The sequence below is a fragment of the Lissotriton vulgaris genome, chromosome 10 (genome assembly GCF_964263255.1).
Source record: "Lissotriton vulgaris chromosome 10, aLisVul1.2, whole genome shotgun sequence".
In the NCBI taxonomy this organism is placed as follows: Eukaryota; Metazoa; Chordata; class Amphibia; order Caudata; family Salamandridae; genus Lissotriton; species Lissotriton vulgaris.
Window position 1 is genome coordinate 367983542 of NC_141698.1, and position 16510 is coordinate 368000051.

Genomic DNA, 16510 nt, shown 5'->3' on the forward strand with positions numbered 1-16510 from the left:
TCAATCGTGACTTATCCGATCAGACACCAGTCACTATCGGCATTCCCCAAGGTTCTTCACTTTCGCCCACCCTGTTTAATCTTTACAGACCTTGACTGAAATCCTCAAACACTCCAACATCTCCTACCATATGTACGCAGATGATACGCAATTTTACTTGAAGATTACCTCCCCTACGACATCAGCACTCTCAACAACATCTTGAAGAAAAATCAACACTGGTTAACACTTAGCCACCTCAAACTGAACGCCCTCAAAACCGAATTCCAATCAATCCCGCCTCCCAAACCCACCTCTAACATCAAAGACTGGCTCCCACTACTCGTTGCCTTGAACTGTACTCCAAATATCGTTGATTCAGCAAAATCCCTAGGAATAACACTAGACAACAACCTCTCCATGATGAATCACATCAGCTACACAACCAGAGGGGCCAATTTCCATTTCCACGTCTTAAGAAAACTAAAGCTTTTCCTGCCCAATGAAGATCTCAAGATGGTGGTTCAGGCTCTCATGATCTCCAAACTTGACTATGGGCTTGCTACCTTTGTTGGCCTATTGAAAATAAAACTAGCACCACTGAGGGCTACCCTCCATGCGGCTGCACGGCTCATCACAGGTGTAAAGAAAAATGATCACATCACCCCTGCCCTCCACTCTCTGAACTGGCTACCTTATGAATCTAGGATCCACCTAAAAATAGCATGCATGACATACAAAGCCATTCACCACAACAGTCCTCGCTACCTGGCTGAGAAAAAGGTTCTATCCGGAAGGAGTAGAGCTTCTCGTAGTACGTGCTCCCTACTGCTGAAACTCCAAAAATGTCACCAAAAGAAAACCTATAAGAGATCTTTCTCTGGAATTTCCCCAAGAATTTGGAACTCTCTACCCCCAGAGATCAGGACCATCCCTTCATTCTTCTTTTCAAAAACGAAGTAAAAATGAGACTACTGAATAATCTCCTTCCTATCGGAGGAGACTATCCATGCCAATTTGATTTCTTTGCTGGTGTTTTCACTATGTCTCTTTGTAATATATTTTTAAGCTCTATATTCAAGATGTTGCTCCTTGTAATTAATGCAATTTATTAGGTTGCACAGTGCTCTGATACCAAAATGTTGGTCATGTTCGCGCTTTATAAAACTTTATTAAGAAAAAAAGAAAAAAGTAACATTGCATAAGGTATGTGGACAGGCAGGCCCCTGATTTCACTGGTTTATGCAATCACCACCAAAAATGCTACTTCCAAGATCGGTGCTGAAGCTCAGATACGTGTAAACGTTCAAATATAGGGCATATTAATTTAGGAACGACAGTAATATTCCAGAGTAGGTTTTTTTCAGCAAGCCCTAATGGTGTTTAAAAGAACCCTAATGAAGAAAACATAGCCCCAAATTTGGCTAAGTAAAGAGGATAAGCCATTACACTATTGCTTCTTGGTATCTTTTTGGTTGAAACGTCATGACAAGGCAGCAGAACCTGAATATCTTCCATTTGAATGCAAAGGACGATAAGATCATCATTTCCTAGGCTCATTGAGAACATTCTGGAGTAAGATTTAAATATCCTACCATGGTATTCAAGAGAAAGGCTATCAAATTCAGTGTTGGAAGGTTGTTTAGAACCGGAGATCCAGTCTGTGGCTCAACTGACAGATGGAGGTCTGGAAACAAAGCCTGGCTTGGCTAAGCAATTCATCCTCCTTGACGCTATCATTATGAGAACGATTTTCAGCAGAAGAGGAATGGGAGCGGAGAGGAGTGGAAAAGAGATGTGGAAAACCAGCTCATCAAAAATGCTTTCCCTTTGGATTTTGCTTCCAGATACATGGAACACAGTTTTGGCAATTTGTGTGTAAACCCCAGACTGAAAACTTCTTCTAGTCCTTTCTTTTTGAAGACACGTTCATGATGCTTATAGCGGTTTTATAATAAGGAGATGGACTTCTCGAATATTCAGAAGAGAAGACAGTGCCTGGTCATTTGAGCGCCCATCCACAGGCCCTATATCTCATGGCTTCTTGTTCCCTGAGTGTCCTCCCCAGTCCAGAAGCTGAAGTTATTGAAAGAAGAAAAGACTGAAGGGATAGGTGGATTGCCCTCACCTCCAGTAAGGTGAAGTGATAAGTACTTAGATTTTTCTATCACGTCTCAAAAATCATTAGGCTGCCACTGTGTGATGGCATAGAAAGTGAACCTTGAACACACACGCCAGTTGCATGGTCTTCCAATATCAAGAGAGACTGAAGGGCTGAGGAGATCATCCGTTTCATATTCCAAAAGATGAGAAGAGGGTCCTAGAAATGTCCCTCGCACTGTATGTCTGAATAGACCTGAAAGCTGCTTGCTTCCATGAAATTGAAACAGAGTGTAGGCCATACATTGCCCCCAAATCCCCTGTGCATAACATTTCTTTATGTTGCACCCAGAGACCTCCCTCAAACAGGTCTATTTCATTACTTTCTTGTATATTGTTTATTATTGCCTTCTTCTATGCATCATATAAGCATGCAATGAGACTCGTCCTTACCAAGCCGGCGGTAACCTTCGGTTCCAGAAATTGGCCCAGGTGCCAGACTGTTCACTCTTACTTTGCTTGGGCCCCACTCCACTGCCAAGTGCTTCGTCATTGCATCTGACAGAGAGAGGAAACAGGAGGCACAGTCTATTTGTTACCAGAGACCTAGAAAGCGTAATACAATTAGGTGTATCTGGAAAAACAATCAACAGTAGTAAATATAATAAACAAAATACCAGTTCAAGAATCACAAAGGTTTGAGAATGACAAACAAAAATAACTCATACATGTTTACTCTTAGGAAGGAAGATACATTCTACATTTGCGGTCCCTATGCAAAACTGAATAGAGAAATATTGGAAAACTCAAACTGAATTGAATTTGCTGTTATGCAGTCTTGATCTAACCTTGTGTAACAGACACGTGAACTATGTAGTGGTGTTTGAGTATAAGGCAAACCTGGTCAATGTGTGGCACACAACAAAGCAAGACTTTGACAAATTCCATGTCAGATCCTGTGGTGGGTGCAGCTAGGTGACCAACACAGTACTTTCTTCAGAAGAACACTGGTAGCCAACCATTGTCTGTGGATTTCACTGCTGCAAAGGGATTTCAAGCTTTTCGATTCTTGATTTCCACCCCATTGCCCGAGCCAAGGCCAGTTCATCTCGATAGGACAACGATGATAGGTTTGGTAAGGAATTTGGTATAATTTCATTTTCTATTGGGCGTTCCACAAGAGAGAGAGAGATCATAAGACACTACGATTCCTCTCAAGGCCATGAAGCAGAGGCCACCACGATTGGCTCTAGGAGGAGAAAATGGTGGGGTCTTGTTCTAAAACAACGGGGAGGGAAGGCTAGAGACCAGGACAAATTAAGACCACAGAAGCATGCAAATGTGGAGCTTAATAAACTTAACTGCTTATCAGTATATAGGCTGGGGAAGGAGGAAGGCTCAGGACTAACAATATATACAGGAGGAGAGAACAACTAGTTTAGGGAGAACTTACAGCAGAAGAGAACAGGACACCTTTTCATCTGTGGATTCCCGAATAGCTGACCCCGCTTTGGGGGGTAAGTCGACCTATTCAGATCCTTCACAGGCTGAATCTGGGCCCCTACTATCTGTCTTTCCCCAGCTGTCCTGTGAGACTTCGCTTGAGCTGTTATCTCGGCTGCAATCTGGCTCGCCTCTGGATGCCTGTCCGGCGAAATGCTTGGGCAGGGTGGCCTCAGCGTTGAACAGCTTGCTGAACCCCCTGCTTAATCTATCTTTGAGCTCAGGGGTGGTTCCACGACAGTGGAAACACGCACTCATTCTGCCGTTGATTAAGAAGCCTCTGCTCGACCCCCTGCAATGGGCTAACTACAGACCAATCTCCCTCCTCCCTGCTCTGGCGAAGGTGTTGGAGAAACATGTTCAGCATACTCTGTCCACCTTTCTTGAGAACAACAAACTGCTGCATGACTCCCAGTCCGGCTTTCGTGCGAACTACAGCACGGAGACCGCTCTGGTAGAGGTTTCCGACGCCATCAGGGAGACGCTCGATCATGGGGGAAAGGCGATGTTAGTCATGTTGGACCTATCGGCGGCGTTCGACACCGTCCCACACGCAGGTCTCCTCTCAAGACTCAGGGAGATTGGTCTGCGAGGGACGGTGTTGGACTGGTTTCAATCCTTTCTTGCCGACCGCCGACAGGTGATCTGGGCTCCGCCGTTCTCGGCCGAAATGCCTTCGCTGGAGGTGGGGGTGCCTCAAGGTTCTATCTTGAGCCCCACCATTTTCAACATATATATGGCCCCTCTAGCGGAGGTAGCGGAGGCGTTTGGGGCCCGGGTCATCTCATACGCTGATGACACCCAGCTTTTGTTCACCTGCAGGAAGGGAGAGGTCTTCAACGGCGGCAGAATTAAGGACTGTCTGAGTGCAGTCTTTGCGTGGTTCCAGCGGCACAGCCTGAAATGCAACTCAGACAAATCTGAGCTGCTTTTTTTCGGCTGTGCCCCAGACCCGGGTTGGAAGACATGGTGGCCCCAGGACATGTTCCCCCCAGAAAAACCATCTACTCAGGTAAAAAATCTCGGAGTGGTGTTTGACGATGAGCTTTCCTTTCGTCCACACATCCTGGGATTAGCAGGGAAATGTTTCAGCATCCTTAAGATGCTTAGGAAATTTCTTCCTCTGCTTTCACTGCAGTACCGTAGGAATGTAGTCCAGGCGCTTGTGGGATCCCGCCTGGACTATGCAAATGCGCTCTTTGCAGGCCTGCCTAAGTATCTGTTATCCAGACTGCAGATTGTTCAGAATTCGGCGGCCAGAGCCATCTATGGCCTGCCCAGGAGAGCTAGCGCCTCAGTGCTCCTGGCTAGGCTGCACTGGCTGCCAATCTCGGGGAGAATCAGATTTAAACTCCTCACTCTGGCGTTTAAAGCTCTCCATGCGATTGGGCCTAACTATCTGAGGAAGCGTACTGCTTTCTATGTGCCACGTGGGTCATTGCGGTCGGCGGACCTGGCCAAAATGGAGGTGCCTGTGGTCAAACGTGTCCGGATGGGAGGTCGCTCTTTCCAAAACGTGACAGCCTGCTTGTGGAACGAGCTCCCACTCTCCCTTCGGAAAGCGAACAACCTCCTGGCTTTCAGGAAGGAGTTGAAGACTTTGCTCTTCACCAAGTAACTCGCGGTAACTGTAGTGTGTATGCCTTTGGCTTTCCTGTTTCTCTGGGCCTCTTTGCCAAAGCGCCGGGACACCTTTCGGGGTAGCCGTGCGCTCAAAAAGTTCGCCTTACATTAACATTAACAACTAGTTTAGGGAGAACTTACAGCAGAAGAGAACAACTAGTTTAGGGAGAACTACAAGATGACTACCTAACAAACAACATTTCTTCTATCCAGGGATCTTAGTGGTCACAGAAAGATCTCTGTAAAGGTCCGGCCTCAGCAGGCTAGGTATTACCCAAAAGATAAGAGAACAGAATCAAAACCCAGGTCAAGGGAAATATGTTATTTTAAGCATACTGGACGCAGGCACATGGAGAGAATACCCATGTGCCATGCCTAAATCGGTACTTGGCAATTAAGGTTAAAAAACCCGCTCCTGCTGCATCCTTGAAAATATTACACATACCAGACTGCAGTTCTGGAAATCAGAGGTATAATTATCAACAGCTATATACAAACTTCCTCATCTACTTCTGCACTATTTCATGTTAATATGGTTCAAATGACTAATACAATCTGGCCTCAATAGAATACTTTTAAAAGTGGTATTATTTCATTTCTGGTGCAGGTTTGCTTCCCTATAGATCTTCTTCTAAGTTCCTCCAGGTCAAAAACTCGCAAATCCCCGACATGGGCTGTTTAATGGGTATAACCTCACTTTTACAAGGTCAAATTGGGGAAACTTTTCAAAGTGGTCAAATACAAAACTATCCGTTAGATGTACTATAAAGTTATCAACACTGGAGTTCCACCAGTCATTCACAAAACATTAAGGATGTCTAGACATCCAACTATATTAGCAAACAGCACATTACTTAAAAACATTATTTTAAAGCATTAGCGTACCATAGTGCAAAAAAAAACACAAAAAACAAGAATCTCATGAGGCAAATATTTTCAACCACAATTATTTGTAGTTATTTGTAGGTCATTCACCTCTCTGCATTTCTCAGCACCATATAGAGTCCTTTCTGCCGACTAGGCTGGTATGAAACTAGTGGAACTAAAAGTAAGAAAAGTTCCAGCATGTTTTAAAAATCAGACACCTGCATGTGTAGGATGTAGTAATATGTTTTTACCTATCTCTTTGAAAATCCAATCCCTCTTTGGTGCTCAACCGGATGATTACACAATCTAAATGCGAGAAAAAATCCAGGGGCGTCTTGATTGATAAATAGCAAACCTTCTAAGGCGGTGGCATCTTTTTTTGATTTCAGATAATTTTTTATTTGCATTTTGCGCATAACAACAAAACTTATGATCACAAGATTGTTAACAGTTTACAATAGGTATTCAGTATAAAAGCATATAACTGGAACGGGCAGCAGCCTCGTAAGCTATTTATTGTTTCGGCCATCATGGTGAAGGAGTCCACTGGTGGAGTCGCCGTCTAGACAAAATTTGAACAAGAAAGGAAACTTACTAATTCTAATGTTAAGTATTTTTAAGAGTGCACAGGCCTGTACCGAAGGATCACCTTCGCATATATAAATGGAGAGCCAGTGCAACCCTGTTGCAATACTGAACTGTTGGGTAGAAGAGGAACAGGTGGAAATACCTTGTCTTAGTGGATACTTCCAAACCTAATCGTATATAAACTTGAAAAACAAAACAGCCATTTATTTATAGCTATAAAGGAATCAACTCTGGGCACATAACTTTTTGGTCTTATGCCAGAATCCTGCACAAACCATGGCTGCTGCGGACACTGCCCAAAGCTACAGTCAAACTGCGCCCTTTCTGTTGCTGCACACTTCTTTTAATCTTCTGTTTACAGGTAACCACTATGTCACATCACTATTTTGAAACCAAACACTGCCTGAAAAATTTGTTAGCAATTCAAGAATGAATCTTTCTGCTTTTAGTTGCTCTTTTTAAAACCGTGCATAATTACTATGAGACACTTTGTTCAAGACACTGAACAAATCATACACATTTTGGGTACTAAAGTCCTTTTTCATAGGTCTTGTAGTATACTGACAGTGAAACAAACAACTTAAAAAATGAAATATGGAAACAACGTACTTGTAGGACAATATTCCAATTTAATGGGAACCACCTTGGGTTCTAAGATTAGGACAAACCTACAAGTTGCATATTGGGAGCTGCCTTCAGGTGTTACTTGATTAGATCACTACCATCCTCCAAATGCGAAATGACACCAAAGTCTTTAATCAAATACTAAAATTCTCAGTAATGCATAGTCGAAGACGGCTCCCTACGTTGTCCACAAGCAGGGTCTGACTACAAGCATTCTTTTCCCAAGACATAGGACTAACCAATGCAGTTCTCTTTATTGGGGATAGATCAACTGGTCGGCATTAGTGAGACATGTTTTTCCAACATAGCCTTCATCGCGTATTTTTGGCAGCACTGTGTAAGGGAAATTAACGAATAACAAATCTGATCATCGGCTACCTCTGAATCATTAATTCTGGCACAAGAAAGTATAACAGCAGCCCAACAGTTTAACAACAAAACACCAAAAAATACAAGAATCTGCGAGTGGAACGGATTTCACTTCAGGGGGATGGGGGAAGAGCTGCCTTATGTTTGTTTACAGAGTTTGACAGAAATAAGGAAGGAAATGGGCTGCCTGAGGCTAAAGTGCAGATACTAAAAGTGGCGGTATACAATATCATTGTGGTGGCTCCAGTATTGAATTATGAAAATGACCATAATGCCATGGAAATAGCACATATTCCTGTACTGGTAGTAAAGCAGTGATGGACGGTTGGGTCAGTATGATGACGTAAAAGTGTAATTGTATTGGGGTATTGGAGCTCTGGTTCAAGGATGCTACAGGTCAAATTCAAGGTTTCCTCTCAGGGCTGTGCTAGGTCGAGCTGGTTTGTATTGGAGTAAACATGGGTAGAGCTAGGCAAGCGTTGAAGTAATGTAAAAGAGTGCTGCAGGTTAGGACAGAGATCCATTTGCATAACTGTGCTTGAAAAGAAGTACTGACATAATAAGGAAGTTGCAGGTCAGGAAGACTCCTGCCATTGCAATCCCAAAGATGTTGAAAGTATTGGACGGGCAGAAATGTGTTGGTACAGAGTACTGAAACAGGATGAACTGGTGAATACCAATGAGACGGTGCACAAGAAGCACATCATTACTGAAAACCAGACTTCGTTTGTGCAGACGCCAATAGCCATAGGACAAAATGGACACAAACCAGCAGAACTTCAGGAAGCAGCATGCACCTCTTACCTACAGCAGCCTTGGCTGTCCCAGCATGCACCTGCAAGGCCTGGCCTTTATAACTTAAGGTAGCCGTAATGTTCACAATAACACCTCCATGGGCCTGCAATAAGATAGATAAACATAAGGAGCGCTAGGACGGGCTAAATAGAAGGCTACAATTATTAATGTAGCATCTTTCGGAAAATTAAAACGTAAACGAAGGCAGAACCCAGGCCTCCATCTCATTTACTCAAACAGGCTGAAAGCTTTAAATCACAACACCCATGACTATTGGAAACCCTCTGCCTGAATAGAGAACCCGCAAGTGGGAATATGTGAGATCAGACATCCCCTATACATATACTAGAGACTCAATGGCTTTATGATTCCCATAAGTGCAGGAATGCACAGTGAAGAAAGGTGATAAGGAGGCAGATGGCATGAGAGTATTTATACTTCGTGGTAGAAGTGGACACTATCCTTCCACTCAGGCAGGATGTCCTACGATGCAGGAGGCCTACCTGGAAGCACTTTTCGAAAAGCACTTTGGACATGTTAAAGGTGCCCATGGTGTCGATGTCTAGCACGGTCTTGTACGCGTTGAATGACAAAGCGCTGGCTGGACACAAGAAGTTTCCTGCAGCATCTACACAGGTCAACACAATAAAAAGTGAAATAAGGAGATGCTAATCAATTTTTGACGGTCGAAAACCACTGTAGCAGTATTTACATTTACGCAGACTGAAGCAATGGGACTGTTGAAGGATATTCTCGAAAGATATTTGGAGCAATAGTGTTGGGAATCAAAATCAGATCACAAGACGCCCATCTACGCGCTAGATTGACACACAACCTCAACATCTTCCAAATCCACTCATAATTCTAAATTCCCTTAAGGTTTTCCAGCCCCTCGCCCCCCCCCCCGAATACGTACTGTTGACAAGAATATCAATGTGCCCAAACTCTGTCAGTGCCTGGTCCACAGCAGCTATGATAGTCTGAGGCTGACGGACATCCACAGAGAGAGGGAGGCAGCGCTGACCGGTGGCAGTCACCAACTTCTTGGCAGCCTTGGGAACAGAAAAAGAGTTGGGGTAAGAAAATTCTAAGCATTTCAAGTTTGTATGAGCTAGTACGAAAAGGGTTTCCTGTAATCTTGCCGGTTGAATAATATTTACTGTGGCTTGTGGCGTTTTACAGCATAAAAAATGAAGTGAAAAAATTGTTTACTGCACTGTGTACCACTGCCACACATGTTCCTTCTGACATACCCACTGCTGTGAATAAGGAGCCACTGCTGTGAATAAGGAGCCGAGACAGTTTACTTAATACAACATCCTATTCCACACAGAACTAGGGTATATACAATAAATAAAGGGGATTTAGAACACCTCATCTTTCTGTGCCCAATACTCAAGGGGTTCTGGGATAGGGTGTTTGACTTCATAGATAACTCTTTCAAGTGCAAAATTGTAAGACTTCGCTTCTCTCACCACGGCATTCATCCAAACTGATCTCCCCTCAGAGGGTGAGAGAGAGCTAATGGACCTACTTCTAACCGCTGGAGTCAAACTAGTGCGTACGAACTGGAAGGACTCCACCAAAACTACATACAAAGGATGGCTCAACTAGGTCATCCACCTCAGAGGAGCGGACAGTCTGGCACTACGATACTCGCCCTGGAAACTCTCATCCAAGGGCCTGTGGGAAACCCTGGACAACAACCTGATCCTATACGAACCACCATAAGGAACTTGGCATTGTAGCGGGGAAGTAGCCCAAAGAGCCCGGTGGGATGGGATAGAAACCGCCCGGACAACCTGAACTGTATTGTTTGATTTACTCCTGTCCTATCCTTCTCCTACACTTATTCCTATTTTTCTTCTTCTCCTCCTCTCTCTATCCTTTATACTACCATCAACTTATAACCAGCACAAGGGGAACCTGCCGAAATGTATACTATTAGCTTTATACCTAATAACCTCAGGGGCGGGAAGCCCACATAACTTTTAGTTGTATGTATATAAAACCGCAAAAAAAAACAATAATCAACAGGCATAGTTTCAAACAGACTTATTTGCAAAAGAACTTGCATAAACTTTGCCCTAAGGAACACCAAAGTATTTAAATAAAATATACTTACTTTGACGTTACAAAGGTACTCCTCTAATCATATTAGTGAAGTAAAGAGGTTTATTGGTGTATATGCACTATAAAAAAGACCTGCCAGGAAACTTATGCAAATTATTTCACAAACAATTTAATTTAGAAATGTTGTGTTTGTTAAACATAATGCATTGCATAAGCTGAAGCAGACTTACATGTGAATTAACTCATAATGGTTGTTGGTCCAATCAGGGTTCTAAAGATTGTCAATGATCAGAAAAGACAGAAATGTCTCTTGTAAGAAAGTGTTAAATCTGAGCAGAAAAACACATCAAACATTCTCTAATGAAGAAACATATTTATGTGGCCAAAATGTCAAAGTGGTACCATAATACAAATTCTGTAAAGTAAATAACATTGTATCTCTATTAAACACTTTTTTTGGTGAGCTAGCAACCTCAAATATTTCCACTATCATGGCCTTTGTGTTCTGTATTCTTATGGAGAGATCCTGAAAGCTATAGTGTACCTGCTGCGCTTGCCTCAACACTTTTGCTGATCTGCACCTACTTCAAACTTGTGCTTCTCCCACTAACTACCACTGCCTGCACTCCAACACACTTCACTCACTCTACTACTAGTCAGAGCCTCCTATCTTACAGCCCCACTTCACTTAGCTAGGCCTTTGGTGAAGGCCCAACCTGTTCCCTTCATGTTCTATCTTCTTTAAGTTACTGAAGTATCTGCTTTGGTTGAAACTTCATTATCCCCATCTGCAGATACACACTTTTACGCTTACCTGACCCATCTCACATCTCTCAATCTTACCTCTGCCAGTCCCTTTCCTCGCTTCACAAAATACAACCAAGTGTTGCCTTTGCTCAGGCTCTTTAATCTAAACACTGCCACAAACTACTGCCAGGAGACCACATAATACAGCACCCTTCCATCGGGGCTTTTCTTTGAATGCGGTCAGGAGCTGCAACATCCCTCCTCACCTTAAAATACTGCTTGCATCACCCACTCTGCTTCATGAAATGCAGCCAGGAGCTTTGTGACCTCACCCCCCCCCCCCTCCCCTCCCTCTCTAAAGGAGCAGCTATTCTCATACATCGATATATATGCAGAACTCAAAATCCCCCAATGCTTTGGTAAACATTCTGCTGAATAAAGTTAATGAATGCAGGAATCAGGTGTGCTTACTTCCGAGCCCATGAAGAAGGGGCGTGGTGCCCAGAAACGCGTCGGCAAAACTCATTAACTACCAGAGAGGAGAAAGCAGGAAGCACGTGATAGCTGGATGGCCGAGCACTGCAGTGTGCCTTCCTAATGCAAAGGGCAAGTTGTACTTGATATATATATATATATATATATATATATATATATATATACATACACACACACAAACAATACCGTTTCAGGCATAGAGTGACGCATAAATTATGCAAAAAAAGAAGCAGAGAACTCTGGGTAGTTCTCAAGTTTAGGTGGAAGGCAGCACCTGTATAGAGCACCCTCAACACCAGCGACACTCTAATTTTGCTCACCTCAAATGTCTGCTTTTCTATCAAAGTTTTTAAGCATATGATTAGCACAGTGCCATCCACACCAAGATAGAAAGGGACAAAGTCTTTTGCCATTTCTACAGCAAAGTCTTTAACCCCTTCGATGCTCATGACGAGCTCAGCTAGTCATGAGGCACAGTTGAGCTGTGCTGATGACGAGCTGAGCTCGTCATGAACAATGGTAAATCTGGGAATGCAGCGCAGAAGGAAAATATCGCTAGCAGCCAAGGTGTTAAGCGAAGGATTAGCACAGTGCTATCCATGCCGAGCTGTAAAATATATATATATACAAACATATATATATGTGTGTTATACGTTTTATAGAGCACATAGCTGCCCCAGCAAAGGGGCGTCCCAGCGCTAATCGCAAACTGACATAAGGCAGACAGAGTGACTCACAGAAAAACATTATGTAGGAAAGAGATGGGTTTTTATGGCTTTACGGAATAGCTTGTGATTTTGGATGCTTCTGATACACGCAGGGAGGGAATTCCAAAGTTTAGGAGTGAGAGCACGAAAGGAGCACCCTCCTGCCCGTGCTCTCTTGACCCAAGGAACAACCGCCAGGTGCTGGCTAATAAAGCACAACTGGCGGGTGGGTATATGGGGCATAAGATTAGACAAAATGTCGGGTGATTGGAGATTCATGATTCTGTGAGAAATACAGAGTGCTTTCAAATGGATACGTCTCTCAACCGGAAGCCAATGTAATCTGCAGATGGAGTTGGAGGTAGAGCAGGTTCTCGGCAGACCAAGGAGCATCCGAAAAGGAGCATTATGTGCCCCATTGAAGGCGATGTGTATATATCAATAGGACTTGCTTTAAAGGAATATTTCATGGTAATGTGAAGCATTACAAGTACATGGCATGAGAAGAGATATGCATTCGTGTGGAAGCAAAGAACTGTAAAGTAATATTGGTGTTGATGTAAAGTTAAGATGACAGTTGCACTGTTCAAGCTAAGGCTAAACATCCATGTAGGTTAAGGACTTCCCTCCTCGCATTTGTGATGTTGCCAGCGAAAAAACACCATATATTATCTGGTTATCGAAGAAACTTTAATAGCATTACTAGGTCATGTGTGTACCCCTGAAAGTTCAATCTCAGGCATCTAGATAAATAACCAAAATGATCACAGCTGTGTCACAGGCAAGCATTTTTTGTGTGGACGCACACGTTTACCCAATCAAAACATGTACTTCTGGCTCCCAACATGTGAGCGGAGCCAAACGCCCCTCTGTAGTGATGCTAACATAATTCTCTGGTAACAGTTCAACTGCCAAGCCAGACCACAAAAAAGGGGTAGCCCACATTGTTGCTTTTCCCATGTCTATTTTTTACTTTAGATGAACAATTGCAATAGGGCCTAACAATCTCAAGGTTCTCTGCTGAATACAGGGTTCGGCACCATATCCTACTTCGGAGAGCCTACCATTTTCACATTCAATATAAGCAGGGCAAAATGTCTTGACTTTACCTCTGGTACCAACAGAGTGCATGACCCTCTCCTTCTTAGAACTGTCCTTTTCAGACCCAGTACAGGAGGAGAGGGCACCTGTCCCATTGCAATCTACATCCAGCCTCAGCAAAGTGCAGCACCCTACTCCGTTGGTACCAAGTGTGAGAACAGCGCAAGACCAGCTTCCTCTGAGGAAATCTGTGCCCATTTTATATGTGCTATTAACCGTGCACAGCACCAGGTGCTTCTGAGGAGCACCCTGCCAATTTTTATGTCCAGAACAATATGCAGCAATTTTTTTTACCTAAGGCATGCTTTTTTTTTACATAAAACTCACAGGCCACAAGGGTGGAACGCTTGCCATGTTACCACTCGTAGAACTTGGCAGACTTTTATCTCCAGAAATAGCAAAGTTCAGTACCCTATCCTTCATGTCACAGCCTGCCTTTTAGGGTCATACATCAATGGCCAAAGTGACTAGCCTTTCAAAAGAGACTCCCAGCCTTTTAAAGACTAATTCGAACAAAAATGAGATTCACTTTTAAATAGTAGATCTTGGACTATAAAAAATGCTACCGAAGGGCTTGTAGTCAGAGAAACAAAGGTGCACAGCCTAACAATCAACACACTTGATATTGGTTGGCTTATATTAAGTGGTGCAAAGGGTGAGTGGAGAGCCCTTAGAACCACTCAAAAGTGAGTAGTTACAAATACCAACTGGGTGATGATACGTGCTATGAATGCCTGAACTACAACCCCATAGGTCCGCTTACATTGGAGATCAACTCTAAACTCGTGATGTGGAAACAATCAGGACTGATCAATGATGAAGAGTTTCTATATCTGAAGGTTTTCAGACCCTGCTATCCCTGGCTCTACACCTTACCTAAGATACATAAGAATCTTCACTTTCCACCAGGGAGACCTAGTTTCAGGTATAGGGGGTCCCACTGAAAGAATAGCGGAATATGTTGATCTTTTCCTGGGTCCTATGGTTAGAAATTTACCATCCTACCTACAGGATACAAAGCACATTTTAAGCACCCTGGCTGATATACAGTGGCAACCTTGCTCACTACTAGTGACGATGGATGTAGTTTAATTGTACACCAGCATCAATATGGACCTGGGTTTACAGGCAGTCAACAAACTCCTACACAATAGACCTGCGTCAATGTGGCAACACACTGTAATGTTGTCTACTATGATGGAGTTAGTACTTAAAAACAATTTTTCCATGTTTGATCGTACCTGGTATCGCCAAAAGAGAGGTGTCGCTATGGGTTCTATATTTTCATCCTCTTTTTCAAACCTTTTCATGGGTTCACTGGAGTCAGATCTGATTTGGGGTAGCAAAGGTGCACGATATATCGACTCCATCGTCTTTTGGGGTCGGTATATCGATGACTGCATCCTGATATGGTCAGGTTCGGAAGAACTTTTGAACAGTTTCTTTAGACCCTTGAATGATAATTCATGGGAAATTAAATTCACAATGAATTGGAGCAGAACTAATATACATTTTATAGATGTCGAATTTTATGTTGCCTCCAATTGTCTACACAGCAGGCTTTTCAGGAAGTCGACAGCATACAATGCTGTTTTGCATGCATCCACTTCACATCCTCCACATCAGATTAACTCAATACCCTATGGTGAATTTCTTAGGGCAAGAAGGAATTGCAGTGAGGATTTGGAGTTTAGGAAGTGTCTGGACAGTATGAAGGACAGATTTTCTGTAAGAGGCTACTCAACGAATGTGATACATAAAGCTGAGAAAAGAGTTGGTAGAGTAAAGAGATCTAATACCTTAGTGACACACAAGTCTAAATCACCACAAGGTGAAACAATCAGAATGATTACGGACTTTAATTCCCTCCATAGCACTTTACGCAAAAGTATAACTAAACATTGGGTGCTCCTGAAATCGGAAAAGGCACTCGGTAACTGTATTGCTGACAAACCACAGATTTCCTTCAGGAGAGGTAATACACTAAGGTCTAAACTGAGTCCCACTGTTCCTCGTAATATCACTCCAACAACTTGGATGACACAACACAGTTTGGGATTCTTTAAATGTGGTTTCTGTTCAATGTGTAAATAGGCAAAACATGGAACCACTCACTACATGAGTCTAGGTGGTGAATCCTACACCATTAAGACCAACAACAACTGTTCAACGAAATTTGTGGTGTACATTATAGAGTGTAAATGTGGCAAGTACTATGTGGGGAGCACTATTAGACCCCTCAAGGAGAGAATCACAGAACATTTAAGGGCTATACTCAAATGTGACCTGAAATATCCAGTGGCTTTTCATGTCGCAGCCTGCCACAAGGAAGAGACTGGTACACTGGTGAGATTTTTTTGGGATTGACATGGTTCCACCAGGGATCAGAGGAGGGAATCGTGAGCTCAAACTCAGACGCACTGAAGCGTTATGGATAATGCGCTTGCGGACGGTTGAGCATGGACTGAATTATGATCAGGAGATGCAATATTTTCAGGGTGATTGAGAACAGCTCCTTAAAATGTTTGGGGTGTGATTGACAATATCATCCGCATGACTAAGACTACTGAGCTTAAATTCAGCATTTTCTAGGTGACTAAATTCATCTCCTTAAATCATAGATGTTGATTTTCATAATCGTCCGCTATTTTGTTAATACTGAGCATAACTAGCTATCATGACAAATATACTGTAGTAGACTTCTTCTCTAGAAAGATCTACGCTATTGACACATGCCACAAGGAGTGATCTGACAGTAATGACTAACTATGCAGTAGATAACGTCTATTATGTCTTTTCTCTTCTATAATTATACTGTAGCACAATGTGAATGACCCTACAACTGAAAGGATGTATTTTGAACTTTTAATTCACGCTGCTCATTCCTCTAAATACCTATGCATGGATACCTTTGAGTGAGTCATATGTTATATCAGAGG

The 16510-nt window shown here is 42.9% G+C and overlaps 1 protein-coding gene across 9 annotated transcripts in view; it reads right to left on the minus strand.

The window, feature by feature from the left end:
* The window catches only part of DECR2 (2,4-dienoyl-CoA reductase 2), a 98823-nt gene that overhangs the window by 29846 nt on the left and 52467 nt on the right, over positions 1-16510 (minus strand). For all 9 annotated transcript variants that reach the window (XM_086941178.1, XM_086941179.1, XM_086941180.1 and 6 more), the window contains 4 exons: positions 9365-9500; positions 8952-9076; positions 8458-8551; positions 2533-2637 (listed from right to left, as the gene is read on the minus strand). In XM_086941178.1, coding sequence (XP_086797304.1) covers positions 2533-2637; positions 8458-8551; positions 8952-9076; positions 9365-9500 — 460 coding nt within the window. The remainder of the gene's footprint in view (positions 1-2532; positions 2638-8457; positions 8552-8951; positions 9077-9364; positions 9501-16510) is intronic.